Below are 27,995 nucleotides of genomic sequence, written 5' to 3' on the forward strand. Positions count from 1 at the left end.
CAGCGACTCCACATGCCTCACCTGCCATCCTCAGCGACGTATTTCATTATGTTCCCAGGTTTGAGGTCCCGGTGGATGATGTTGTTGTCACGAAGGTGTTTCATGCCTGCACCTGGGAGCAGAGACGGAAGAAATGTTAATCATGCTCGCTCACTAGCTACCCAGGCTAGTCTCTTAATCCATCCTTATCCCGACAGGACATGACGCGGTGGCTGTAGAGCAATTACAGTCACCCAACTTCCTTAATCTCCACTTTCTGGATGTCCTTTATCCCACATCCTATTCTCTCTGCTGAATGGGCTGTCGGCACACCCAACATTATTTCACGTAATGCTGAAATGCCAACGCTCACTGCTTGGACCACGAGCCTACAACAACCCCAACCAAAACCTGAAAATTCACCACATTCTTAGGTGCCACGCCTTACAACTTTGAGTGTATAACCAAAACCATCTCCAGATGAGCGTCTACGGAAAGGCATTTAGCATTGAATCAATATAGCGACACAACGAGTTATGTAAGAGGCGTGTACTGCAGCAGGACTCGTCTTTCGTGTTTCCCCAAGAACGCTCGGCGCCTTATATGGTGCCACTGCGAAGCTCTGGCGTGGCCTCCGAAATGCATGGCGTGCCGGTGCGTGCGAATGCCGAGAAACAAGTCAATCAACAACTGCGCTCGCTCCTCTCTCGCTTCTTTCTGGACACGCTGCACGATCTAGTAGCAGTGCCAAGAAGTCCGCACGTGGCCTCCGAGACGAGAAGCATGGCACACCAGTGCGTGCCAACGCTGAGAATTGTTCCCTCGCTTGCCGCACACCCAGTGGCATACTCCATGTGCCCAAGTTGGTGAGAGGTTCACCGAAGAGCAGCACATACCCAGTGCATTCATGGTGCAGCTCCCTAAAGCGTTGACGTGAAAGACGTTCATTGAAAAGTGGCACATACCCAGTAAATTTATGGCACAGCCTGCTAAAGCGTCGGGTTGCTGTCCTTGAGGAACCCATGTGACATGGGTTCAATTCAACCCAGCACTGGGGAAATTTAAAGGACCTTTTTCATCATTGTAGAGCAGCACATTTCTAGTGGCACATACCTAGTTACCCAAGTTGGCTTGGGTAACTAGGTTACCCAAGTTGGCGTCGAAGACGTTCACTGAAGGGCGGCACACACCCACTGGCACATACGAAGTTACCCAAGTTGTCATCAAGAGGTTCACTGATGACCAGCACAAACCGCGTGGCACATGCCCAGTGCTCCAAGTCACTGTCAAACAATTTCTTTGAACAGCAGTACCTACCAGTCCTGCATCTGACAGTGACCCAAGTCAGCGTGAAAGAGGTTCATTGAAGAGAGCCACATCTACACATACAGTGACCCGAATTGGTCTGACGGTTGGTTTCAAACCCTGTTCCCTCAGCAGAACAGTCCGATGCACTAGCTATCCAACCATGGACTACCCAGTGAGCCAGGTAGGCGGGAAAATGGTTAGATACATACATACATAAATAGCTCCTGGAAAGTGCGTAAAGTACCCTAAGAATGCCAACACATTTAAAGCTGGGAGGCCGCGCTATGAAACGAAAACCCGCAGGCTCAGCAGGCACTGGTCCACGGGGCCGCAATGCTAGAAAATCTACTCTCACTCCCGTATGCTAAAGCATACGGGAGCATACGTACGCTGCAGTGTTTGACAAACCTGTGTGACGCGGGGAATGAAGATTAGAGCCCTGGACTAGGGGTCCTACTTTTCATACCTATAAACTAAAACGAAATTGTTTCTCAGTAGTTTTTAATGCAATTAGTATGCTTTGGGAATGTTTGTATATCACCTCTTTTATGCCCTCAACTTGGACCACTAAGTATGCGACACTTGGTATGTTCTAAAATAGGCAATATAATAGGCACTGGGTATGTGTCCATTCTTCATGGATGACCAAGAATGGGTATCTGCCACACTAAAAAATCCTTTAAAAGTTCTCTGGTGCTGCATGGAATCAAACCCGCGTCACACAGGTTCATCAAACACTGCAGCGTGGATGCTTTAGCATACGGGATTGAGAGTAGATTTCCTAGCGTTTGCATGCACTGGCATACCATGAGTTTCGGAGGCCATGCAGAGACTTCGTGGCAGCCCCCATACATGGCGCAGCATGTGTAAAGCAAAGTGCGAGATTGGAGAACAGCCGCAGTACACGGCTCATATATGACGTTTCAGTGGTGGCAATAAGGTGTGTTGTCGCATTCTTCAATGCTAATTGCCTTAAGGGGGGACGCGGCTTTCGCATCGCGAAAAATGGCAAAAAAATCGATTTTTTGAAAATCACATTTTCAGTTTCTGTAACTCTTATTCTATCTGATTCCGAAATATCATCACTGAAAACCAAGTAGAAGTGCTCTAAAAAAATTTTTATATCAGCCAAGGTGCCGAAAAATTGCGCGGAAATCGCGAAAAAACGGCGTTTTTCAAGCCACGATATCTCCGGAACGGCGCAGCCGAGCGCCGCCATCTTGGTCTCGTTGGAAAGCGCATTTCTCCGTCTTCAAATCTGCTGCTTCAGCTATCTCCTCCATACAGAAACAAGCACACAAAAAGCAAATGATTGAAGGTCGTGCCGGAGCCACCGATTGGCCGCGCCCGCCACGTGACTCCAGCGCGGTTCGCCATTGGTCCGGTGCTCGCTCCGTGATGGCGTCGTCTGCTCCGCTTGTTGCGGTCTCCTCGCGAGCTCCGGACAGTTTCCATAATCTCGACGAGTGTTAAAGCGGGCGCTACGCGACATCGCAGTAGCGTGGCCGATTCCGCTTTTTGTGGACGTCTCAGACCCGCGGCTAAGCATTCCGAGCATCGGTGACGCGGACTTCGCGACCAAGCTTCGGGCACAGAATGCTCGGACACGCGGCTAAGCCTTTCGCGCGTAGGCGTCTCCGACTCGGCGATGAAGCACATCGCGCGCGGACTTCTCGGATCCTTGCCTAAGCATTTCGCGCGTTGGCACCTCGGACTGTGTGACTAAGCTAATCGAGCATCGACTCATCGAGCCCGCGGCTAGGCATTTCGCGCGTCGGCACATCGCTCATCGAGTGTCGACTCCTCGGACCCGCGGCTAGGCACTTCGCGCGTCGGCACCTCGAGCGTCGACTCCTCGAGCCCGCGGCTAGGCAATTCGCGTGTCGGCACATCGCTCATCGAGTGTCGACACCTCGAGCGTCTATTCCTCGGACCCGCGGCTAGCCATTTCGCGCGTCGGCACCTCGGACTGCGCGATTGAGCTTACCGAGCGTTTGGACCCGCGACCAGGCATTTCGCGCATCGGCACCTCGGACTGTGCGACTAAGCTCGTCGAGCGTCTATTCCGCAGACCCGCGACGAGGCATTTCGCACATCGGCACCTCGGACCCGCGACTTGGCACATCGCGCGCCGACTCTATTATCGTAATGCCGCGATATCTCGTAACAATACCTATCATACCACCCCTTTAATTCATAAAAAGAACCTCATCATGAGCTCTATTCACTAGGCCACTTGGGCTGGCACAGACACCTGGCTGCAGAAGTGAGGCATGATACAAAAGTACAGGCTGGAAAGCACCTAGCAGCTGCATTGCTGCCTATCTCTCAGTGGCTCTCCTAACCTCCATAGCCATTGTCAATGGAAGATGATTCAGAAGCCTGCTGAGAGCCTTCATTCAGTAACATGGTCGATTCTACCAAAAGAAAACAATGCCTCACTGACTGCACTAGAGGCTGCTATCAATGAGGCAGTCTGCAGATACAACGCTAGAACTACTGTATATTTATGCCCACATAGTTCTGCACCTCACTTGGTTTGAAACCCAGGCACCATGCTCTTTGTAGAGCAGCAGTAAAGAATGCCATACAAACATGAAAAAGGCAGAACGAAGGCTCAGCAGACCAGAGGCCACATGTCCAAGAAGCCCCACGTCACAAAACGCATCAAAGATTACATCTTTGGTGCGTTTTAGAGAACTGAAGAGAAGGTGCAACTTTGAGAGCCGTTTTCTCAAAACTGTTTTTTCGCCTTTCTGCTCAGTTTCTGGAGCTGATTTCTTCGTTACCGTTTAGCCTATTTTGATTCTGTTTTTTTTTTTTGTCCCGTTCCTTGGACTACAGTGCAGGTCGAGACAGTCTTGCATTTTCATCTTGACTTTTTATAAATTTATGGCATGGCTATTCGTTCACCCCGAAAGTGTGCTTGGTGCGAAGGTAACTTGAAAAATGACTATCTAAAAAATTTGAGTTGCGAAAAAAAAAAAGTAAGACTGTCACGACCTTCAGCACGCATTGAGCTATGCAGTCAATACTCAACGAGCCTTCCATCATGTTTTTTAAGCTCCCTAGGCCCTCCAGAAAGTTCAAGAGAGAAAAATTCTGCTCAATAAAATGTTCTCAAGGTATCACTCTGAAACTTTTATTGAAGTATCAGGGAGACATTCTAAACATTTGTGCCAATTTTCATCAAGATCCATGAAGAAATCAGGAAGTTGATTTTCAAAGCCACGTCCCCCCTTAACGTCGACGTTCATTGCAAGGTGGGCACTGCTGGATTTGTTTTTTCAATCTTGCGCCGCCCCATCCTTAAAAACCACTGAAACTTCTTCACCAAATGCACTCTATTTTTTGTAGAACTTGATTCCACATTCCGAATATTGTAGAATGGACCGAAATTCATCAACCTTACAAAATTTTCTGAAGTGTGGGCAGGCACGGTCTTATTGCAAGGGTTACTGATAAAAGACCATACCACTGTGCCACGGCTTCTTGTTACCAGTGCTTCCAGCTGGCGTAGTACTGCTGCAGGACCCCACACAGAAGCAAGGGCACTTAACACTTTGGACTGATTTAATTTTTCGCTTTAATAACCCCCCCCCCCCCCCTTGAACTCTCAAGGGCATGTGAGCACTTCTGCATTCTATCTCCATTGAAACGCAGCTGCACTGGCCAGGTATCAGACCTACAACCTCAGATTGAGTAAAAGAAAGACACCGCCAACCAGCCTTTAAAGCATTAGGCACAACCCTTTCAAGAGAGAGATACACAGAATTTGTCACGAAAGAGACTTATCAAAACCCACTAAGGTCCCGGAGAACGACGAGGTAGTCGTGCTCCTCGAGGCCGTAGCTGTTGGCCGGGTCATCCAGGATGGTGAACAGGCTGCCGCCCGTGCAGAGCTCCATCACCAACACCTTACTGTGGTTTTCCACCTGGGGGCGACAACAGGCATGACATCACTAAACAAGTCCCGCTGCCTAGTCAGTTTGGAGTAAGACTGTGTTCAACAGAAGTCTAAGCTCTAACTACACTGCTTCTTAAAGATCCCTTTACATGGTTTGAGCATCGCAAACAAGCAAGTGCAGTGCATGGATCACGCGGTGGCAGTTATGTCTGCAAAGTATGAAACTGCTGCTTGGCACAGAAGCATTCAAAACAGACAGCCGTGTGCCCTTCCTCTAGAGGGAGCCTAGCTTTAAACGAGAGAGTCAAGATCACATGCACTGATGTATGCACACGCAAGATGCACTGCTTGCATTGACACCGACCATGGCACAGACTTTCGGTGGCATTGTGCATCCAATGCAGAATGCGCAATGCCACCGAAAGAAAGACGGGATTGTCACATGAACGTGATGCATCCTCTTTGTTCCAGTACAGAAGAAGGCAAGAAAGGCATACCGCTTGTGGACGCTAGTCGAGGCAACGAGAGAGAGTGTCTCCGTTGGCAGTGACGGTTGCCTCCTGGTGGCATGGTAAACAGGACAGTTAACTTCTTCTACATCTTTCAATAATGAACAGATTATAAAAATTATTTCCATAGAATGTTCCTTAGGTGCCACACCTTACAACTTTGAGTGTACAGTAGAACACGGATATATCGAACTCGAAGGGGATTGCAAATTAATTCGATATATTAAAAATTCGATATAAAAAATACAGGCCCTGAGACCTTTCCTGTGGCAGACGATCTACCAATCGGCGCATTCAAGAATGACAACTAATTCCGCACACACGACGCAACATAATGCTTTATTTGCATGGAAAAAATCGCTTTTGTTGGCCTGCTTCCTCGCCTTGGAAATTAAATTAAAGACCCTGACCTCGATCTTATCGAGGCTGTTCAGGTGCGACAGCCCGGTTCCTTCCATGTCGCCGCAACAACGCCAAATCAAGCTGAACGCTGCAGCCACTTCAGCAGTCCGCTGCGCCTTCGCACACCAACACCACGCACAACGCGCATGCAAAACAATAATGCGCACGAAGCACAAGAACGCGCACAAAACGCAAGAATATGAACAGCCTCCGCTAACAAAGCGCTCGCGATGGCCACCTCCGAGGGCGACAGCGATGTATGAAAGGGGCGAGCTGTGGTTGCCTGAGCAAAACTCGCGAAAAAGCAACGACAAGAAAAAAAAAGGCAAAAGAAGGAGGCCGCCGGCACCTTTGTTCCTGCACTCTTACCTTTTCTGAGCCGATCACTATGGTTATGCGGGGGAAGAATGAGAGACAGAGCGAGAGACAAAAGAAGCTGTTCCGCAAGTCGGAGACTGTGCGCAGCGTGAGTACAGTCCGAGCCTCCCTCCCTCTCGCTCTCACATTTTCCTAGCATTTCGCGTTTCGGCGGAGGCGCGGTGCTGAGAGGTTCGGAGCACACAGGTGCAGCGAGTGCCGAACTCGCGCGGCGTTCTATATATCCAATGGCAAGTAAAAATACCGTTCGATATAAACGTACGAATTTCGATACTTTAACACAGAATTTTCAAGGAGATAATTTACGAGTTCGATACAGTGAATAATTCGATATATCTGATTTGATATATCCGTGTTCGACTGTATAACCAAAATTTGCAATGAGGCCTGGTGAGGGGCCCTTTAAAAGTACACTAAGTGGAAAGAATTACGAGTTCGATACAGTGAATAATTTGATATATGTGGATTCGATATATCCGTGTTCGACTGTATAACCAAAATTTTCAATGAGGCCTGGTGAGGGGCCCTTTAAATACACAAAGTGGAAAGAATTAAATAATTTAGATAGATAAAGTATTCTTTCAAAACATTATTTTCCTTTATTTCTCAGTAATAGATTGACTTGCTATTGTTACGATTAGCCAGCAGGGGCAGCGAACTTGAAGTATCTCCTGATTGCCTCTGACAAATCGCTGCGGGAGGCTGAAAAACCTCCCACGGGAAAGACCAGTGGCGACACCATGCCTAGACACCTTTCAATGAATACGTGGTTACTAGATCTCACCCGGACGCCGACCACGACGCTAGGAGCAGGAAACTCTTGGAAAAGGGCCGCTTCTACAACGCTTTCTCAAGGCCGCTCGACCAAGGCCGTTCTCCAGACAAACCCGTCGATGACTGGCCCATCCCAGGAACCCAGATGCACCAGATCAAGTCAAGTGCGAAGGTGCCTGTCTACGAGCGTCCCTTCTTTCCGTGGGGGAGTGAGCAGTGTGTGCCCGAGGGCACTCCTCCGATTTGTTCAGGGAACAAAGGCGCCAGGGGATTATGCACACCCTCGCCCTCAAGGCCGACCCTTCGGTGACTCTCGACGCTCCGATTGGAGGAAGGTGGGACCACAGCTTTCCCTGGCCTGGGGATTTAGGGAGGGGGTAGAGGGCTTTTAAGTGAATGTTTGGGGCTAATCGAGTGCTCTCCCATCTGCCTTGAGATGTAGGTGCTCTTCCTAGTGCTCTCTGTGAGAGATGTAGCCAGTGCTTTCCCATCAGCTCCATCATGTAGCTCATGCTACGAGAATAATGTACTGTGCTCCGTACTCTGGCGAGTACTTGTATCCCCATGTCCTGTAAATAAGTTTGCCTCTTCCATGTAAATATACCCCCTGTTCCGTTTACCCTACCTCTCGACCTCGTACTCATCACAAAAGAAGCAACCCTCCTCGTCAACTCTGCTCGGACGACGGCGGACCCGCTTAGCCTCTCTGTGACGCCCTCGGCAGCGTAGGCCAGCTACTCGTCACGAGACGCACCGGTGGCATAGGCTAGAGAGCAACCCTCAGCTTGACGTCTGACTCCAAGGCCACGACTCCCAGCTCCTACACTATCATTTGGGCTAGAGCAAAATTTTGACCCCACCTGAACAGTAAGCCATTCAAAGTCTTAAATGACTACCACACCTTGCGTTTGCTGGCAAACTTGAAGTACCCTTCAGGCAGTCTTGCTTGGTGGAGCCTCAGACTGCAGAAATTCAACATCACCGTGCCCTACAAGTCAGGTCAGAAACACTCTTGTGCCAACTACTTGTCTCGTGCCCAATTAACCCTGCCGTCATGCAACGACCAAGACAAGGACACCTCATGGGAACAATAAGCACAGACGACTACCCTGACCAGCAATGAAGAGACCCGGAACTGAAAAGCCTCGTCGAGTACTTAAAAGGTATGACCGATGTTGTCCCTAAGACGAATAGGTGCAGGTTGCCTTCGTTTTACCTGCAAAACGACATCCTTGTAAAGAACTTTTCCCCAGTCCACGCCAACTACCTTCTGGTTGTGCAGTCCTCACTGAGATCAGAGGTTGTACAATCCCTGCATGATGACCCAATTGTATACGTCTCCTTGGACTCCTCCTTGTACGCTCATGAGAATACAAGAGAAGTATTACTGGCTGCACCTGACCACCAACGTCACCCATTATGTCAAGACATGCCGGAGATGCAAGACACCAACAAGGACAGCGGATTGCTACAACCTTATAAAGCCTCTTTGCCGATCGTTCCAGCAGATTGGAATGGACTTACTGGACCTTTTCCGATGCCAACATCCAGAAATGAGTGGAGCACGGTGGCGATGTACTACATTATGTGCTTCGATGAAACAAAAGCTTTGCCAAAAGGTAGTGCAGTTGAAGTTGCAAAATTTTTTGCTCGAGAATATCCTGTGGCATGGTGCCCCACAAATCCTCATCACTGACAGAGGATTAGCCTTTACAGCAGAACTCACCAAAGCCATCCTGAAATACAGCCACACGAGTCACCGCAGGACAACCGCCTACAATCCCCAAACGAATCACCTTACCTCAGGAGTATCTGAATAAATCTCTCACTGACATGGTAGAAATGTACGTCGACGTCAAACACAGGACGTGGGACACCATCATTCCGTACATAACCTTTGCATACAACATGGCAATGCAGGAAGGAACACAAATGATACCGTTCAAGCTGGTTTACGGAAGAAACCCGGCGATGACACTCAACGTCATGCTACCACACATCCCAAACAAAGACAACCTCAGCATCGCTGCCTATCTCCAGCATGCCGAAGAAGCCTGACAACTCGCCTGGCTGCACATCAAGAACCAGCAGCGGACCGACAGCCGGTGCTACAACCTTTGATGACGCTAGGTGGAATACCAGCCCAGCGACTGTGCTTGGGTTAGACCCTAATACGCCGAGGACTGAGTAAGAAACTATTGCGACAGTATTTCGGACCCTACGAAATCAGTCGACGTATTTGCACACTAGACTATGAGGTTGTGTCAGGCTGCATTACACAATCACAGTAGCGCCACTCACGACCTGACGTAATGCCTGATGTGCGCCTTAATCCGTCGTACCAGCACTAACAAATCAGACTTTATTTATTTGTTATATTTCTTTATTGCCTGTATTTTGTTTCTTGTTTTCGGGTTATGTTCACAGCATTGGGACGATGCTTTTTAAAGGGCCCCTCCTCACCAGGTCTGGCCATTTCTAGCTGACAAGCGCTGTGCATACAATGTGCGCTAACGATCGTGTCTGCTAAGTATTACATTGCTACAGACTGCAGAAAGCTGAAATTTCGAACCAAACGCCATTTGGAGTTCTGCCCGCGGGCCCTGCGCTACCAGCCGGAGAGTCAACGTCAATCGTCTCCTCGCAGGCAGCAGAGATTACGCTTGAGCCTTCGACAAGTCATTTACACTTGGAAAAGCCGACACGCTTAACCCACAGATCGGATTTTCGATGATCGAGGAGTGTACTCATTGTTATCATTGTTCCAAGTGTTATTTGTTTTGCTGGGCACAGGTTCACCCAATTACCCAAACAGGTCACCCAAACAGTTAGTTCCGTGACTTGCATTGTGCAACGGTGGTTGTTCACCATAACTACAACATGACCATATGCAACTTTGTGCACGACACGTCGCAGAACACACTGAGACAATCACAAAATGAAACACCTTGCAACATTTTTAAACATGGAAACATGGTACAGGGACCTGTTTAGCCACTAGCTAGGCGATGCTTTCATGTACACTTAGCCATGCATACAATTAGTAGACCTAGCAGAGTAAACGATTTTGCTCAGAAGACCTGCTACACTTCCATTTATCTCGTTGAAATCCCTGCAACCTTTCATATTTACTGTAACAAACCAATAAGCAGCACCTCTCGTGCCAATGAGTTAATAAGTAGTGAATGCTTGGCAAATTTTGCACATGTGTATGCGTCCAGTTTTTGTAAATTTGATGAGAAAATAATACACAATGACTTCCGCCAATTTTCTTGTCACTTCTAATAAGTTTTTTTGGAGAATTTGTCATGGTAGTTTAGAGGTTAACCATTTAAGAACGAGATATATAAATACAGTAGCCGACCGATTTTCCGGACTTCGCAGGGACTGAAAAATAGTCCGAAAAATCGAGCAGTCCGAAAAACTCCCCCCCCCCCCCCCCCCCCCAAGAGAAAAAAGTTATGAGGCTTAGAGCGGCTTAAGAAAAACGTCGCAGTTTCGCTCAAAAGGCGGAGCACCGATTGCGATAGCAAATTAATAGACAGCGATACGAAGTAAGGATGTTAGTTTTATTGGCCGTATAAAAATGTAATTGAATATGCGCTTACTAACTAAATAAGCACGGTGTCACGCGCGCACAGGTTACATGAACACATCTCGCTCGATGACTGCGGGTAAATTGACCGTCGCGCTGTCTATTCTCTCGCTTCGACGCGAACGTCGAAAAAAAAAAAAAAAAAAAAGAACAGCGCATACGAAGCTACCGGCACAAGGCGCACGCCCTTTGTACCCATCGCAGATCGCGGGCGCACACTTCGGCCACATAGCAGATCGCTTTCAAGATACGGTGCCTGCGCGGCAGCTCCGTTGGCAGCAGCCGCAAGAGCTGAATGCAACCGTCTCCGCCGCCTTCTCCCCTTGCCCCGCGAGCGAACGAAGTCCGCGCCTGCCTCCAGCCGCCTTCCTCTCTCGCGTGCGTGAGATTAAGGGCCTGTACACGCTCGAGCCGCACATCGCCGCAAGCCGCACCGCCCTCGCGCGGTCCGCTTAAAATGGCCGCTCTGACGTCACAAGAGGCGGTCGTGAACTTTTTTCCACCATGCAGCATGTATGCGGCGACCGCACAAACATGGCGCTGGTTCGAAGCGAAGCGAAGCGCGAGGCCTAGGCGCCTAGGCTGCTGTGACAGTTTGTTTTTCGTGGTTTTTTGGGGATCATTGCAAGAGTTATCGAGCACTCGCAGAGATAGTCGTCGAACGCAGCAATCCGCTGTACCCTGCCCGACCTCTTCAGTGCGTGCGATCGTCAACGGCAACAGACGGAAATGTGTTGTGTTTACGCGAAGTTCGGAAGCAATGAAACCGGCGATTTCGTGTGGGTTGGGCCGTATTTCGCTTGTGCAGTACCAGCAGTACAAACGCGAAGGCCATCACATGCACGCGCATTCTAAGCATGACACATGCATTCAGTGTACCCTGCCTGACCTCTTCAGTGCGTGCGATCGTCAACGGCAACAGACGGAAATGTGTTGTGTTTACGCGAAGTTCGGAAGCAATGAAACCGGCGATTTCGTGTGGGTTGGGCCGTATTTCGCTTGTGCAGTAATCACATGCACGCGCATTCTAAGCATGACACATGCATTCAGTACGCTCCAGAACGAAAATAGTGCGGTCGCCCATCTCAGCGTATGGTGTGCCTAGGTGTTGTGTGTGCGCGCTTCATCGCTGCGAAGCTCATACGTGCATGTGCATTGTGCAGTGCTGGTTTGTGTTTAAGTGACCATATAACCTGTAGCGATTAGCTTTATTGTCGCGTCATCGCAGCCATTCGTAATGTGCTGTTTGTGCCTTGCTTCATGTGAGCTGTTTTGGGGGGCTGCGATGCGCCTTGGTGACCGCGAACACGTACAGAGCGTTTGAGTGCTGGGGTTCTTACTGTACGAGGTGAAGGGTACTGTTATGTATACGTGCAATGTGTCGCAGTGGTGCTAGGCGTATAAGTATTCGTTTTATGCGATATGCATATGCTCTGAAGTGAACCGTGCATACAGAACGGTTTGTACAGAACATTAGACCCAAAATTCAAGGATGCCAAAACCAAAATTCAAGGAGGCGGAAACAAACCGTACTTGTACACATACATTGAAAAATAATGAAACCTCCTTCTCCTTGGCCGAAATTTCTTGTAGCTAAGCAGTTGCTGAGTTGGGCACACACTACAAGCTCTTTAGGGTGCTTTTTATGCATGTGCTCTGAATTAAACAGTGCAGAAGCACTGCTGGTCGTTTGTGCTCTTTGCATCTCAGTATGGGTTTTGTATCAAACCAGCTTTCCTTGCTTTGTACACGTGTTGTTTGTTTCCAGTGTTGTCACTGCACATTTTACTCTTCACGAAGAGGGGAGGCTAGGGAACAGCTTAAAAGTTATATCACTGCTCCACATATTGCAATTATTAATTTTGTGCTAGGTGTCATGTGCTGTAATGTAAACAATCCAAATGTGCCACATGCTATTTTTTGCGGATGTGACGACACTGCAACGCAGCTTCTCTGCCACTGCCCAACCTTTCATGCTGAACGATGTGCTTTGCCAGTTATACTCCATCGCAGTAGTTCCTTGCAGCACTGGGGCAGCGGCAGGGCTCTTAGCCAATAGGAAGGCTGAATTCCCCTCAAGATGTGTTCATCCATGCTGCGTCAGCTGCTCAGCGTCTGCTTGCCATCCTTTTGATACATCAGCCACTGTTGGAGCAGTGACCCAACAAATGTTCCTACGTTGTAACTGAAGGCTGCGTTTCCATGAATGCTACTGTTGGGCTTCGCTTCATCGACACGCTATCTGAGCAGTTCAATACAGCCTCCTGAGCCAGCTTTAGTAAAAGTGAACACCCTGATAAATGTTCACATGCACCGCGCCATCTGCTCAGCGTGTATTTGACGTTTGCTCACCGCTGTCATCACGTACCGTACTAGAGCAGAGTAGGAATTAATGATGCAGTGAACAATGACGCCTTCATAGCGTTCTGCATCGTCAATGCATCACCATTGCTACTGCTGTGGTGTCACCTGCTAAATAGAAACCGAACCACTTTTACTGCCTGTGTAGTCCTAGGTCAAAACAAACAGCTGATCTCAATAAGAACAACAAGAAATACCTAATGCTTTGTCCTCAGCATGAGATGAGACTACGCAGTGATGGATTTTACCATTTATTTATTGCTGTCAGCGCGTACAGCTAGTAAAAGGGCAAATTGAGATTGAAGAGGGTGGTCTTGGCTGCATTGGCGGTGCCATGTTGCTGCGTAATCATGGTTAGGGTGGCTACTGATGTTACCAGTGCCAACTGCCACAGTAATTCATCGTACAAGACGGGCATGCGAGAAGGGCCTAACATCTGTAAATCTTTTGTGAACGTCACCATGTAGCCTGCACCAAAGGACAACAAAGCTAGGCAACATGAGAGACGTAAGGCGTGGAATTGACGAGGGAACAATGTTTAGCTTCATGCACCTTCGCAACGATCCATCTCCTTACATTAATTATCTGCCATCATGTCAACAAACTCATTGCAGTTCGACTTGTAAATGTAACATGGATGTATTATGTCGTTGTCGTGATCTAAATAAAAAAAATGAAAGGTGCATTAGGTGTTTTGCAAAAAAAAAAGACAGGAGGTGAACCCTCATTTCTTATATGGGAGTAGGCAAGAAAGGTCCTTTGCGTTGCTGGTTGGGCAAAGAAAGAATGCCTCTGTGCACGAAGAGCAGGTCACGTTCTTCTACTACAGATTCTTTGCTTCTATTTTGGCTGCTACTATGCTGTTTTAAAGAATTCTTGTGGTAGAATACTCCTTGGAAGACACTTTACAACTTTTATAGTATAACTAAAATTTTCCACAGGGCCCTGGTGAACGGTCCTCTTAAATTTCTGAGGGGACCATCAAGGGGTTGTACTAATTAGATGAGTTGTTTCTATGTAAACCTCACATTGACAAGGTTTGCAAAAATCTCGGCAAGGCTTGTTATATTCTGCTCAAGAGCCGAAATTGTTTTGATACAGAAACCCTTCGAGAAATTTATTTCAGCTTGTTCCACAGCCACCTGTGGTACTGTGTTACATCTCTGGGCCATTCATACATTGAGCCATTTATAAAACTTCAAAAGAGGGCTGTCCACTTTATGACTTCCTCACAATACAATGCTAACACGACACCGCTCTTTCAACACGTACACATTTTACCGTTTACTTCATTACTAAATTTTTAAACTCTTGTAATGGTTAATAGTAGCATCGTTACTGACTACCCACTCTCTGCTACCAACTTTACCAAATCAGGACGCTGTACACGCAGTGCACTAAAACAAAATTTTCTGGTTCCAAAGGCTTGTAATGTGTGTGGTAAACAGAGAATTTGAAGTGTTGGAGTAGTCGAGAGGAACGTTCAGCCCATGTAAGTTAGAAATGCAGCTAATTTTCAGAGATAATTAAAACAGCATTTTCGTGATCTTCTTTCGTATGTTAATTAATACATTCAACGCTTCCTTTTTCTTTTTTCTGGTGCATTTTCCTTGTAAATGTTCAATGATACCATTTGCATTTTGAAGATTCTTTGTATTGTATTCTCTACTTCTAATGTAAAGTGCATATTGTTGCTGAGTTTAAGTACATGTGTCTGTGCTAAATTAATTGCTTTGCATCCTCTACATTTTTTATGGTTTGCAACTGGCCTCGAGCTAGGGATCCCAATGTATTTGTCCATATTATGTTTTACTCTGTATTGAACGCAAGAAATAAAGTTTAATTCAAGGAAACATTTTCTCACAGGGCCCCCTAGCCTGGAGCTGCAGCCCCCTTAGCCCATAGGTTAATCTGGCCCCAGTAGCAACTAGTATCATGAATGCAAGTTTTGGCTTGCCATCCCTTTTATCAGGTTAACATTGATTTGCACAGCAGAAATCTTAACATTCATTGCATGCAGAAAACAGCCTTACATCAAAGGACGCAAGTAACTTGTGTCCTCAAGAATCTAAACCTTGTTTGGGGTTTTCTGGAATGAAAGCAGTTTAGGTACCTTAGTCTGAAACTCTATTTTGCTTGACTGCAGCATTTATCATGGATGCGAAGTGGGTGTTGTGACAGAAAGCCAGTGTGCACATACAAGAAAAAGTACTGCAATGCCGCTCAAAAGTTTTCTAGGTGTATTGTGCAAAACCACAATTAATGTACGGGAATGACATGACAGTGGTCATAACTTAAAGCAATGGTTCATTACAGATGGGGTACACATGTATGGTCACATAAACATAATGGTGCAAGCTTGACATATAAGTGATAGTCCTTTTTAAGATACAAGTGGCATGGTGACATACCGGGAATCAATGCTTGTTATTTCTTTATTCCAAAAATTATCAGTTGTACAATACTTGTGCCCCGATACAATGACGTATCTCTGAATCACAGATGTCACATCCTATCTGCCCTGTGAAATACTTTGCCACATGAAATGGAAATCTCATTGACATAATCAGTTATAGATTTTGCATTAGTTTTATGCTGTTTCTTGCAGTCTTGTCTTTCATGAGTACTTGCATAATATGGAAAAGGGTACCTTGACATTCTAAATGTTATCTATATATGACCACACAACTATTATTTTTTCCTAATCAGAGGAGGCTCTTGTGTCATTATATTAATTGAACTTCTTTAACAATGAATACGCGACAGGTACTTGCATGTGAACAAGTGTATGTAGCCTCCCAAAGGCAAGCTTGTTTACGAAAGTATCTTTCAGTCATATTGGCAAGAAAACTTTCCCATAGGCTTTTTTTTCATGCGAAAGGTGACCACACATTTCTTGATCTAGCAGACTGATCTTTTATGCTACAAGTCAGTGCTGTTTTCCTTGCAACGAGTAGTTTTACATATGTCTACAACACGTAGGTCCATCATCGGCTATTCTTTTTTTTTTCTATAACTTTGATGTTTTCTTGGGAACAATATATTGCACGTTTTTGAAAGCTAACCATTCAGAGGCCATTCTTTCTTGAAAAGCTTCTTTGCAGCCAGGCTCTAAAGTTGTTGATAGACTGTTTATGTCGATTTTTTTACGTAACAATTAGTAGTCTTGCATTTAAAACTTATCCTTTGTGCCCAATATTTAGCTCTCTTTTTGCACTAGTTAAGGTGTGGTACCCAATTTTTTTATATGGAAATAAATATTGTTACTACAGGTACGTGTGTTCTCGTATGACTATTGAATATTTGATAAATAATATTTTATTCAATTCGTATTTGAAAACGTTTACATTCGCCCACCTTTACTTCTTGTACAATGCACAAAGAGGCACACAAGCCATAGTGGTGCTTAATGAAGTCTCTTTTTGCTGCATGTAATAGTGGCAAAAAGCAGCTTCTCACAGGGAACTTGATTGTGTTGTCTTGTGTATTGTTCTTCTGCCATATGTATTCTGAATTGATAATTATATCACAGACAGATATATAACCTCTCAATGGAACAGACATTTATTTGATACACATGAACTCGCACCCTGTTCAGCTGGCTTTCAGTTACGCTAATTGTGGCCAGCCTCTATAGATAGTCTGCAATGTGGTATGAGGTTATGTGTGCAGTGCTACTGTTAAGCCAACTATTGTTCTCACAGCAATGTATTAAGTAAGGTTATTGCATAATTATTATTTTAAAAAAAGACAGCATTAGCCCAGGTTTTAAGGGTGAGAAAATGCTTGGTGCACTTCAAGCATACAGACAGCATATAATGTGACTACATACCATGTGCTAGTTTGTATTTATAAAGTGTTTACAAAATGGGGAAGGTGGCAGTGAGACTCCTTGGGGAAGCAACACTTCAGTTGTACTGATGGTACGGCGTGACCATATAATTTCCTTACTGCTTGGTTAAAAATATGGTGGGTTACAACCTATGAAATGCCACACCAGCAAGGCTGAACATCCATCCTTACTTTTCAGTGGCTTAAATACGCCACTGTGTTGTTGAGCCTGTGTTGTTGAGATTCCGAAATATCGCCTCGTGTGCCACGTTGTCAAATGCCCCCTTCAGGTCTAGCGCGAGAATGGCCCGTGGTGTGCGGCAGGGATGACAATCTCCTTCTTCAATTGCATTAGCACGTCCTGGGTCTCAAGATGTCGTATAAAGCCAAACATGGGGTCTGGCATTTGCTGGGTTTCGTCCACGTGTTGTTGGAGGCATTTGAGTACTATCCTTTTCATGATTATGCTTATGCATGATGTGAGGGATATCAGCCACAGGTTGTCAATGTGCGGGGACTTGCCCAGTTTGGGGATAAAGCGTACTCCAGCTGTTTTTCATTCTTGTGATAGCTTGCGTGATGTCCAAAAGTCATTGAAGGGGTCTAGAAGCGTCTCTAGGGCCTGACCTCGAAGATTCTGGTCGGGTCCGGGGGCACTGCTTCGCCGGCTTTTTTCATCGATGGAACAACGACATAACACAGAACGAACAAACACGAGTGCTGTGTGACACGGTCATATTCCATCAGTTAATCAATTGTACGCTCACTTTTAACTTGGCAGCTACTAAAAAAAAAACGTAAGTAAATCAACAAGCCGTAGTTGAATATTCACTCGCGTGCTCGGTGATGAAGAGAAGTGACTTGTCGATCTACACAGCTGTATTCCGCGATAATAGATATAAGAGAATGTTAATATACAGGGCGTTCATTTTAAAGTGTTACGGAATTTTTAAAAATCGCCTGTGGCAGGTAACATAATTCTTATCGTTGAGCTGGGTTATTCGATGAGGTGGACATTAGTAGCACAAAAAATCGAAATACATTCAAGTAACAAAAAGCTTGCAAGACGCATCCACTTGAAATGAATTTCCAGGATGACGCCAGCTTTGAGATATTATTTTCCAAAGTGTGGGACGAAATACATGGGCGTTCCAGTTACTTTAGTGCTTCAATGTATAAAACAGCATTTTGGTAAAAAAGTAAGTGGAACAACAGTGCATTTTTAGGGCGAGTTTGATGGCACATATCTCCAAACTGGCGTCATTCTGGAAATTCATCCCAAGTGAATACGCCTGCCAAGCTCACCGGCTCCAATTCGTAAATCACAATATGTGCTGTACAATAATTAACTAAGAAGTTGATTAGTCATTTTTAATTAGTTCAATATGGGATTTCTCGTGTTACTAATGTCCGCCTCATCGAATAACCCAGCTCAACGATAAGAATTATGCTACCTGCCACAGAGGATTTCTAAAAAAAATTTAAAACTTATAAATGAACACCCTGTATAACGCTGCGGCGCTTCAGCGTGCTACGCTGTTGCTGCGACAAATACCTTGTTCATTGGCTTAAAAACGCACGCGCGGTCTTGCAAGCTTTCGCTAGCACATCTACAAAAAATGCGCCGTCACGCCGCACACAACCGAGTACATAGCGATGTATGTTGTTACAACAGTATGCGGTAGCAATGATTTTAAAAAAAAAAAGAAAGAAAGGAAAAAAAAAAAAAAGGCGCAGGTAAGATAACTGCATAGTGTTCGAGAGGTGGCTCAGCGCGCCAACACGACACATGCAGTCAACAGAGTATGACAGTGCAAGAGTTTTGCGTTTTCGCCGTGACGCGGAAGCTTGAACCCACGCCGACAAAAATATGCCAGTGTCGTCTGCTGTTGACGATAGTTGCCGACTTAGAACATCTTTGCCCCGCCTCTCGGTTGCCGGCTCTTAACATACGTCGCGGCCCCGAATCGGAGTGCGGATGCCGGCACATGCGAACCGCTCGAGCTCACTAATCAGAAAATTACCTAATAAGAAAACAAACGTAATAACAAAATCCTGGCTCGGGCCAAAATTTTGCTGGTCGCCAGCACACAAACGCTGCGACCGCGCTGTTGCATGTTGCCAGTCGCTGGTTATCTGTTTTGCCAGCCAGAGGGCGCATGCGTACGGCACCGCTCGCGCCGGTCCCAGCGTGAATCGAATTTTGTGCCCGGTTGCTCCAACCGCCCGCTACCACTGAACCGCCAGCATGCGGTGCGGCTTGCGGCGATGTGCGGCTTGAGCGTGTACAGGCCTTAATTGCGGTTGCCGGCTGACCCTCGCAAGCTTTCACCCGCACACAGCGTACGGCGCAACCGAAACTTAAAAAACAAAAAGAAACAAAAAAAAAAAACGGATTCCGCTTACGTGATATGGCGATAGTGCCGAGCTGACCAAAAAAAAAAAAAGGCAAGTGCCGCTTTTTTGGAAGTTTTGTCAGCCAAGGAAGCGCGGGCATAGCCTCAGAGACGAGAGGATAGCATGCGTCTACTAATCTTGAAGGCTATACAAGGGGGCACTGGAAGCCAAGCCCGGCCAAGCCAGCGGAAAATCCAACATGGCGGCCTTTAAGATCGGGTAGCGCGGCTCGGAGCGAGCAATTTAGTCCGGAAAATCGAACATTGGCACCTAGATTCGTCCGAAAAATCGGTCGCGAAAATGCATTAGCTCTATGGGAATCCTGCCAGTACATCTATTAAGTCCGGAATATCCAACAAGTCCGAATTTTTGGAGTCCGAAAAATCCGTCGGCTACTGTACCTGAAAATAAGAGTGTTTATTTTTCATCTATAATCCAAATAAAGGTAACCTGAGAATAAGTATAACAAAACAAAGGAAAAATATTATGCCACCATGTTTAGCAATAAGGGGGCAACACCAGGCACAACAATGGAAGTTGGCATCACCTAAAGCCACCTATGGCATCATTTGGAACTTGTACAGACAGCTCTCGTCACATGCACTCCGTAGGTGCACATTTGCATTTCCTTTACGCTACTGGTGTGACACAACTGCAGCCAGAGATTTGGCATCACTCTGTCTCCTCCGACCATGCTTTCAAAAGAAGGTGAGTCAGGTGCCAAACTTCAGTGATCCTGCTCTAATCCGACAAATGACGCTTCTGGCCTGTCATTAAGTGTAGGCTGAAGACGTTTAGCCAGACACTCCGTAACCAATGCCAACACTCAGGAAGAAAAGTATATATTTTCTGGTGTGTTGCCCATAAAGAAACTTTCCCCAAGTGTCATACAAGGCCTCTGCCTTCTGGACTTTCATACAAGCCACATGATCACTTGAACTCGAAACAAGTACCAATTTTGCACCTCTGATGTGAATTGAGCATGTAAAAAAAAGAACACTTACATCTTCCTCGACAGCCAGAAGCCGCACAATGTTCTCGTGGTTGACGATCTTGAGCACCTCGAACTCGCGCATCTGCACCTCGAGCGGCCGCAGCTGGCTCACCTGGTTGAATGTCTTCACAGCCACTGGCTCACCTGTTTGCTGCAGCGATCACCACACAAAAAGGGGTTGAGCAGGCAAACGGGGGGGAAAATAAAGAAAAAAAAAGCTCTAATGTCAACATATGGCCAGAACCTAAAATTTCCACTTGGAAGGCCTTGGAAAACTAAACGAATGCGAGTTTGTGATTGAATCATTATCATCATCAGCCGGTTATGTTCTGCTGCAGGATAAAGGCGCCTGCCTCTCAATGATCTACAATTAGCCCCCCTTTTGCGCTGGCCGATTTGAGTGTATCCACTAACTCCTTTTTGAAATATCCTTGGGCGTTGAAAGTACTAAGAATAATGATTTTTGTGACCCAATCGAATATGAATCGAATAATAGTGCCAGTATCGGATCGAAGCAAAAATCGAATAGTTTTCGTATAACAAACGGGCATTGTCACAACATAAAAACGACGTTCCCATGACAGTAATCTTTAAGTTAGAAAGTTTCTGTCATTACATAATATGTTATGAAGTGTTTATTAAAAGCACAAATGGAGCATTAGGAGCAAACAAGTATTTTCTTCGCATGCACAGGACTTTTCAGAGAGCATGAGTGCTCACTGTAAGGCCTGTAAAGTATGGCTACCTAAGTGACATAGCCTGTTCCACTACGCAAAGTCTCGTGTTTTATGCCTATACTACGCCCACGTGGATGAATATTTATCGTACTTTTGCTCCAATTTTATGCTTAATTGGGTGCAGTCAACGTTTTGGACTATTCCAAAAGTATTCAAAAAATATTCGCACTTACGAATAGTGAGTATTCGATTCAAAGATCGCATCCAATACTATTCGATTTGTTATTTGACATGGAATATTCACACACCCCTATAAGTACGGTAAGTAAGTAAATAAATAAATAAATAAATAAATAAGCCTACGCAACTTGTGCGACACTCTACCAATTGAGCTATGGTAGGGATTTCTACTTTGGGGATTTATGTACTCTCCGGAGAAAAAGTATACAGACCACAGATGCCACGTTAAGTTAATGTTCTCCTCTGCGTGTCAATGCAACTCCAGATTTGAGGTTGCATACTTTCTAGTGGAAACCTCAATTTCAGTTTGTACATCTAAATTACGACGAAATTGGTTCTTTCTGGCGAGCCTGTGGTCCGTATCCCCTTGCTCACAGGGGTACATCTATTTATCACTCAATGCCACGGATACAAATGTACCATCACAATAGTGTGCGATTATTAGAAGCAAGCAACTGACCAATAAGCCCTCGTATGTAGTCTATTTCGGTTAAATCTGTAAACAGTGTCAAAGGCACAGCTTTGCTGCTACCCACTACAAAGCATTAAACAAACACGTAATGAAAGTAGGAAAACAATCATTTAATTACACACAAAAGAAGGCCTATTCTAGGTCTGTGATGAAAAGCACCTCCTTCCCCAAGCAAGCCATGCAGGGTGCTTTTGTGGTGGGTACAGAGGCGGTCTGCATACACTAGCGAAATTTATTGCACTACAGTCTAAGAGGCAGTCAGCTGGATGCAATGAGTTGAAAGAGTGGCCAAAACTTTTGTTAATTTTCCCTACGCCTTCTTTTATTGCCTTCATGTCTGTTATTTTTCGCACGGTTGTTTGTTACTCTAAATCTAAAAGCACTAGGGTTCCCCCTATACTTTTTGATCACAACAAACCTTGTGGACGCCTCGATAGACAGCTCCGGTGGCACCCTTGCCAAGGACATCCCTGGTGTTCCAGACGTAATTGGCCGAGCCCCGCAGGTAAGACATGACTGCACCTAGAAGTTCGTTCTGCACCGAAGCAAAATGTTTTTGCAGACTTTAGGAGCTGTAAGACGCACTGACAACACTTTCGTCAACTGCTATATGTTCGTGTCTAATGTCATGAAGGGTTACTGTGGGCAGCGAGAGACAGCGTTACAGAGGACTATGGACCAATGAAGACCTGAAGGTCTAACATGCCCCTAAATATTGGTATACAAGCATCCCACACAACAGGAATACAACTGTTATGGCTGGGATTCGACCCTAGCAACCTCACACTCAGCTGCAGGAAGCCATAGCCATTAAGCCATGCCAGCAGTGTTCATTTGAGCCTTTCTTAAGAGAAAATCAATGAGAAACAGTAATACCTTATTTAAACGGGTACTTTCAATTGCCACTACAATGATAACAGGTGAAGTGAATGACAGTTCAAGTTTACATGGCGACTCCAACTGCCATTTACATCTCAATGATTGATGGTCTCAACTGAGGTCAAGGGTCTAATTTGACAGTTGGGCAGCTGAGAGATGGCGGCCTCCACCAGTAAAGGTGCACTTTTCGAACACAGAATGTTGCGCAACGTTTGTGTGGACACAGGCTATGACTGATCTCCTCAACACCTGGGAAGATCCTTTGCCCAAGCTCCATGCTAAAATACTAATAATGTGCACGTGTATGCTGCCATGATTCAACCAAGCAGCCAGCGAAGGCTAAGTCAAACCAGATAAAGTTTGTCATCAGTTCCTTCCTTCATGTACTCTAGTCAAAAGATTAAAAACAGACAACTGAATCGTCTTGGCTTCAGGTTTAAGTTTAGTTCACTAACTATGTTTTACTTTGTAGTTAAAAAAGAAAGCAAATCTTACAATAAATAAAATAGAATTTACAGAAGTAACGAGAATATAAGCATCACTCTGTCGAGTATTACCCCCGAGTCAGTGTGTTCACGTGATAGCAAAGCCTAGTGTGTGTTGACTTGATAGCAAAGCCTAGTGTGTGTTCACGTGATAGCAAAGCCTAGCCGGAAAAGCCATGTAAGCGCAGTCAACAGTCATTCACTTCAATGCCGGTTCGAAAGTTCAATTAATATTGATTTCAATGATTGCTGAGGGCGACCATGTGACGCAGCTATTATCAGTTCACACTGACAAAGTATTCTTTGAAACTATTTTTGTGATAATAGGTTGATAATCAAAAGAGCAAACAAGTCATTCCATGTTTGTTTTTGTTTATTTTTGTGCAAGAATCCCAGCACCAGTATGTCAGAGGATGTCACAAATTTTTAATCATGTTTTTCATATTTGGGTCTTGTTGGGCTCAGTAAATGTTTGCAAAACTTACCAAGTTAAATCTTTATCTTTTTTAGAATGCAATGCAGTCCATCTTTACTCATAAGAATATTAACTAGGACCTATAGTAGACATCGTCAGAACTTATGACGTCAGAGTGAGCTGGCGCAGGAACTTCCAAACAACGGCGCCCTTTGTCTTATTTTCGCGACTTTCCTGGCCTACGAAATCTCTTCTCACAGCAAGGGTGGCTTTCTTGGTATTGTAGCAGGGAAGTTCACTAATACAGGTGAAGTGATTTTTCTCTGTAGCGCCCCTTAAGATACCAGACATAATAACACCAATCAGCAAGCATTTCTTTCAGGTGTATACACAAAGAATAAAAGAATGTGCATATGTGCAATAAATGTATGACAATAAAAGGTGAATCTCCTTTTCACTTTGTACATTGGAGTTGAACAAATGAGATTGTGGGTTTATTGCCCTGAAGATGCACAGTGGGTTATGCACGACACTGTAGTGCAAGGCTCCAGATTAACCCTTCGAGTGCCGAGTTTCCTCGGAGGTGACGCACCTCTAGTGGTTTTTTTTCTCAGATATTATAAAACGAACACAACAGTTTATTTTCGGTTAAGTAAAAGAGAAAAAATTGACACAGATATCAGCAAATCCACTCTCAGCATGGTCCTCACATTCCTATCTTCATTCTCACACGCACATTCCACAATAGTGACGCAGTGTCAGGGCAAAAAAAAAAGCTTCTACAAACGTATGACAGATGTGTGACAAGTGCACAAAATAGGTGGTCTTATGCTGCGGCACAAATATTTGAATGGAGAATCGCTGCGGTAGCAGTGGACAAAAGGCAGATGGACGCTCCTCGCGGTAGGGCGGCTGGATGTTCTCCTCGCCTGCCGCTCCGAAAAGGGTGGGAACATTCTTTAAAGGAGTTGGCCCCACCACGACCAGTTTTCGTAGTCGCTGTCCGACATTGCCTAGCCCCCTTTCCACGGAACCAGCATGTGTTAACTTCGCGTGGTCACCTGGCCTAGTTTTAGGCACAGAATGCCGGGGTGTTAAGTGCCGTTGTGCACGAATCACTCCAGAAATGGTTGGAGAATGTTTCACTTTACAGCAGAGCCGAAAAGAAGACTTCAGTGAATTGCGAATGTCAAGCATGTCAAGTGTCGAAAGTCTAGCATCGAGAAAGCGGTTCACTCGTGCAAATAGTGCAAGACAGCAGCCTTGGAGTGCAACAGCAGTGAGCATGCTTATGTAACAGCGCTGAAGCAATATGTTTGTGATGATAACAACCTTCACACTTGGACGGATAGCGTGCTCACCATGAAATTGCCCATGCATGTCATAACTGCATATCTGGGTAGGATGTTGCAGTCTAATCTAGAAACATGTGAGCAGCACAAGGAAGCCGTGAAGATGCTCGTCTCAAGCTATGCGAGACTGTGGCAACACCTTCGTCAAGTTGGAGCAAGAGTGGTTAAAGAAATGGAAGCAAGACATGGGCAGGAGTAAGCCTGCTGTGAGCTCTGAAACTGCCCTGTACATAGCCACGGCACATGCCCTTTTATTTTAGTTTAGGAGTAGTGTTATAATGCTGGCTCCTTTCACCAATAAAATTCTCGCCATGCTATACACTTTCTGTTATTTCCTTTCTTCAAAAGCTTGCTCTATGTGTTCAATACAATCTGTTCTTTTAAACTACGGGTGAATTCGAAGATGGCGTGAAAATAGCTACTCAAGTATGTTCCCCAACACTGAGGAAGCGGGCGAGGAGGACATCGAGGCATTCCGTCCGCAACACAACCACACCCACAAAGGGGTGTATTCCACAGCGCGCTAACAAAAGCCTAGACTGAGCAAACCCAGAGAGACGTCAAAACACTTCTAGAAATATTCGACAGATGGCAGAACTACCTCGGAGCTTGGTAACTCCGTGTTACTGCGCACATCCGACTGGAGAGAGTTGAGAATGTAGAGGTATGTCAGTGCCATGGCAGGATAGAAACGCGGAAATGTACCATTACTGCAGTGACACTGAAAGGGTTCATTTGTACCGCCAGGGGTTCTTTACCGCCCACCGAATGAACAGTCAGTGTTGCCATTTTAGGTATCTTGTTACTGGATTTAGCAACTTTTTGGTCTGTTTAGTGAGAAATTTTTCTGTTTCATGACCAGCGACTTTTTAGTTTCATGACAAGTTGGGACATTTTAGGGACTTCAAAGTTGGAAAAGTTGCTTCAGAAATGGCTTTCAGGACGCACTTCATAATTCAAAAACTACAAGCAAGTGCCTCAGCGTGTGACCTCTATGACCGTGATGAAGCAATGGTTCTCTTCACATCAGTGATGTTCACACGTGTTTGTGCTTCACAGCACGGTGGTCCTGACAGGCCTCACATTATGCTCACAAAGTGAATTTGTTCTTTCCTTCTTTTTTCTATTTTTTTTTTTTTTGCGTCTACAGAACAACTTCAATGAATCTTAGCACTGCACAGTTCCTAGAGTCTCACTAAATACTTTCAATTCGTGAACATTTGCAACAGTAGCAGTAAAAAATTTACCAAAACTAATTGAAAATGTTGTATGGCGAGATTTAGAATGCCGCAGGTACATAATCAGACAGGTGGGCTGTAGAAAGGTATACGTGTCCGAGCGGCTGGAGACTTGTCTGTGTGAATATGAATGCACTGCTCCTGTTACAGCTTAATCTGCACTGGAAATGGGCACCGACATTTTACCTATGGCACTCTTGTGCTTTCTTCACTGCACTGATGTCACTTAATTTTGGTGAACAGTGCTAAGCTATGCCTGGTTCTGTGTAGCTTGGCTTCTCGCAATGTTATTTCTCATGTGGCAGCCAAAAACTCCGAACACTGGAGTGATCATGACGTGCGCATGAACTTTGGATCAACAAGAATGCAAAAGCCTGGTACACCAAAGTTTGCCCAGGTGCCTAGAATTGGAGGACGCACTTGCACAATGGACCTGAAGTAATGTTCATGCAAACTATGTATGCAATTAAGATTACCAGCAGTGCACTTCATTCAATGCATGACAACTGAACAAAGTGATTCATAGCTTACGACTGCACAAGTATTCCTGAAATACAGTTTATTTTCTTGGTTAGGAAGGAGCCCACATTCTTTATAATTTGCAAGCTCTGTGTTTTCATGACACATAATGATGCCCCCAGGCTTAGTTGAATGTGTTAATACTGTTCCTACTTGTTGAATGCAAAAGCAACTGATACGATTTGTTGAAAAAAGTTGTGAACATCACTGCCTGTAAAAAACTTACTGACGAAAAATTATCGCCTGCTTCTTGTTTTAAAGCATCGGCGGTAAAAAAAAAAATACGAAAAGTAGAAAACAGTTACCAAGACTAGACGGCTGTCAGCAGCCTGCAAAACAACACGTTTGCGATAATACCGCTACCCTGTTCTAAGATGCGCTCGCGGTACGTCATCCGAATAACACACATTAACGACAGCGAAGGTGGTGAACCGGCTGCGGCCAGGGCGGCAAACAATATGCTAACACAAAAACTTCGAAGCATGTCGCGCCTTAGACGAAGTGAAGGAGGCCTTGACAATGGTTGAAGAGCACTTGGAAGGTACCCGGACAAAATGTTCACGCTCAGCCGAGAGTTGATGTTTGCAATACAGCTACTAGCACACTAGACAAAAGACCTCTTTAGCGCCGTTTTTTCCTGCAATTCAACACCACCTCGCTCGAGAAAATGCTTCGGGTAAAAGCACGAAAATTCGCCGTCAGTGACATTTCGCACGAAGTTAGTCACCACTGATAACAGATCGGGACTACATAGGCGGATGTCATAGCAAGTTGAATCCGAAACAATAGTGTAACGCAGCTGCACCGGCCACAACAAAAAATCGCACCGCGCATACAACGTGGGCAAAGTAACAACAACGCCGGCTATGCACACGCTTCGCGACAGGAATCGTCCAGAACGCAGCGACACCGGTGTTTCCATCGAGATACGAGCTGGTCGGGTTGTAGATAAACAAACCAGGCAAACCCCTCTTGCGCCACATTGAGTAACGCCACAAGGCGTGATGGTAGTACTTCCGCCAGCCACTACTCACCAGACAGAACAGGGCAGCGAAAATCGCCTCGGCCACCTGTCAACCGACGTTGTGAGACCGTGCCGTCATATGGACAGCGCGCAGATACGCTCACAGCGCTAGCGCCCGCAAAGGTAAATATAATGAGGAACACACTGCGCTTATAACACGTTTGACACACCACTCGAGCGAGCGAACTACTCACGTGAAGATGTACAACAAAAACGACAACAATCACAATCGGTAAAAATGTGAAGTATTTTTTTTTTA

The 27,995-nt window shown here is 45.6% G+C and overlaps 1 protein-coding gene across 1 annotated transcript; it reads right to left on the reverse strand.

Annotated features, from left to right (window-relative positions):
* LOC119466517 (serine/threonine-protein kinase TBK1-like) lies at positions 1-27,987 on the reverse strand. Its single transcript, XM_049657214.1, has 5 exons — positions 27,931-27,987; positions 22,243-22,359; positions 20,446-20,586; positions 5,093-5,222; positions 1-112 (listed from the first exon to the last, which is right to left on the reverse strand). Exons 2-5 carry the CDS (start codon positions 22,336-22,338, stop codon positions 18-20), a joined length of 462 nt encoding a protein of 153 aa, XP_049513171.1. The 5' UTR covers positions 22,339-22,359; positions 27,931-27,987; the 3' UTR covers positions 1-17.
* Between the last annotated feature and the right edge of the window lie 8 nt (positions 27,988-27,995).

Source organism: Dermacentor silvarum, chromosome 10, assembly GCF_013339745.2.
Source record: "Dermacentor silvarum isolate Dsil-2018 chromosome 10, BIME_Dsil_1.4, whole genome shotgun sequence".
NCBI lineage: Eukaryota > Metazoa > Arthropoda > Arachnida > Ixodida > Ixodidae > Dermacentor > Dermacentor silvarum.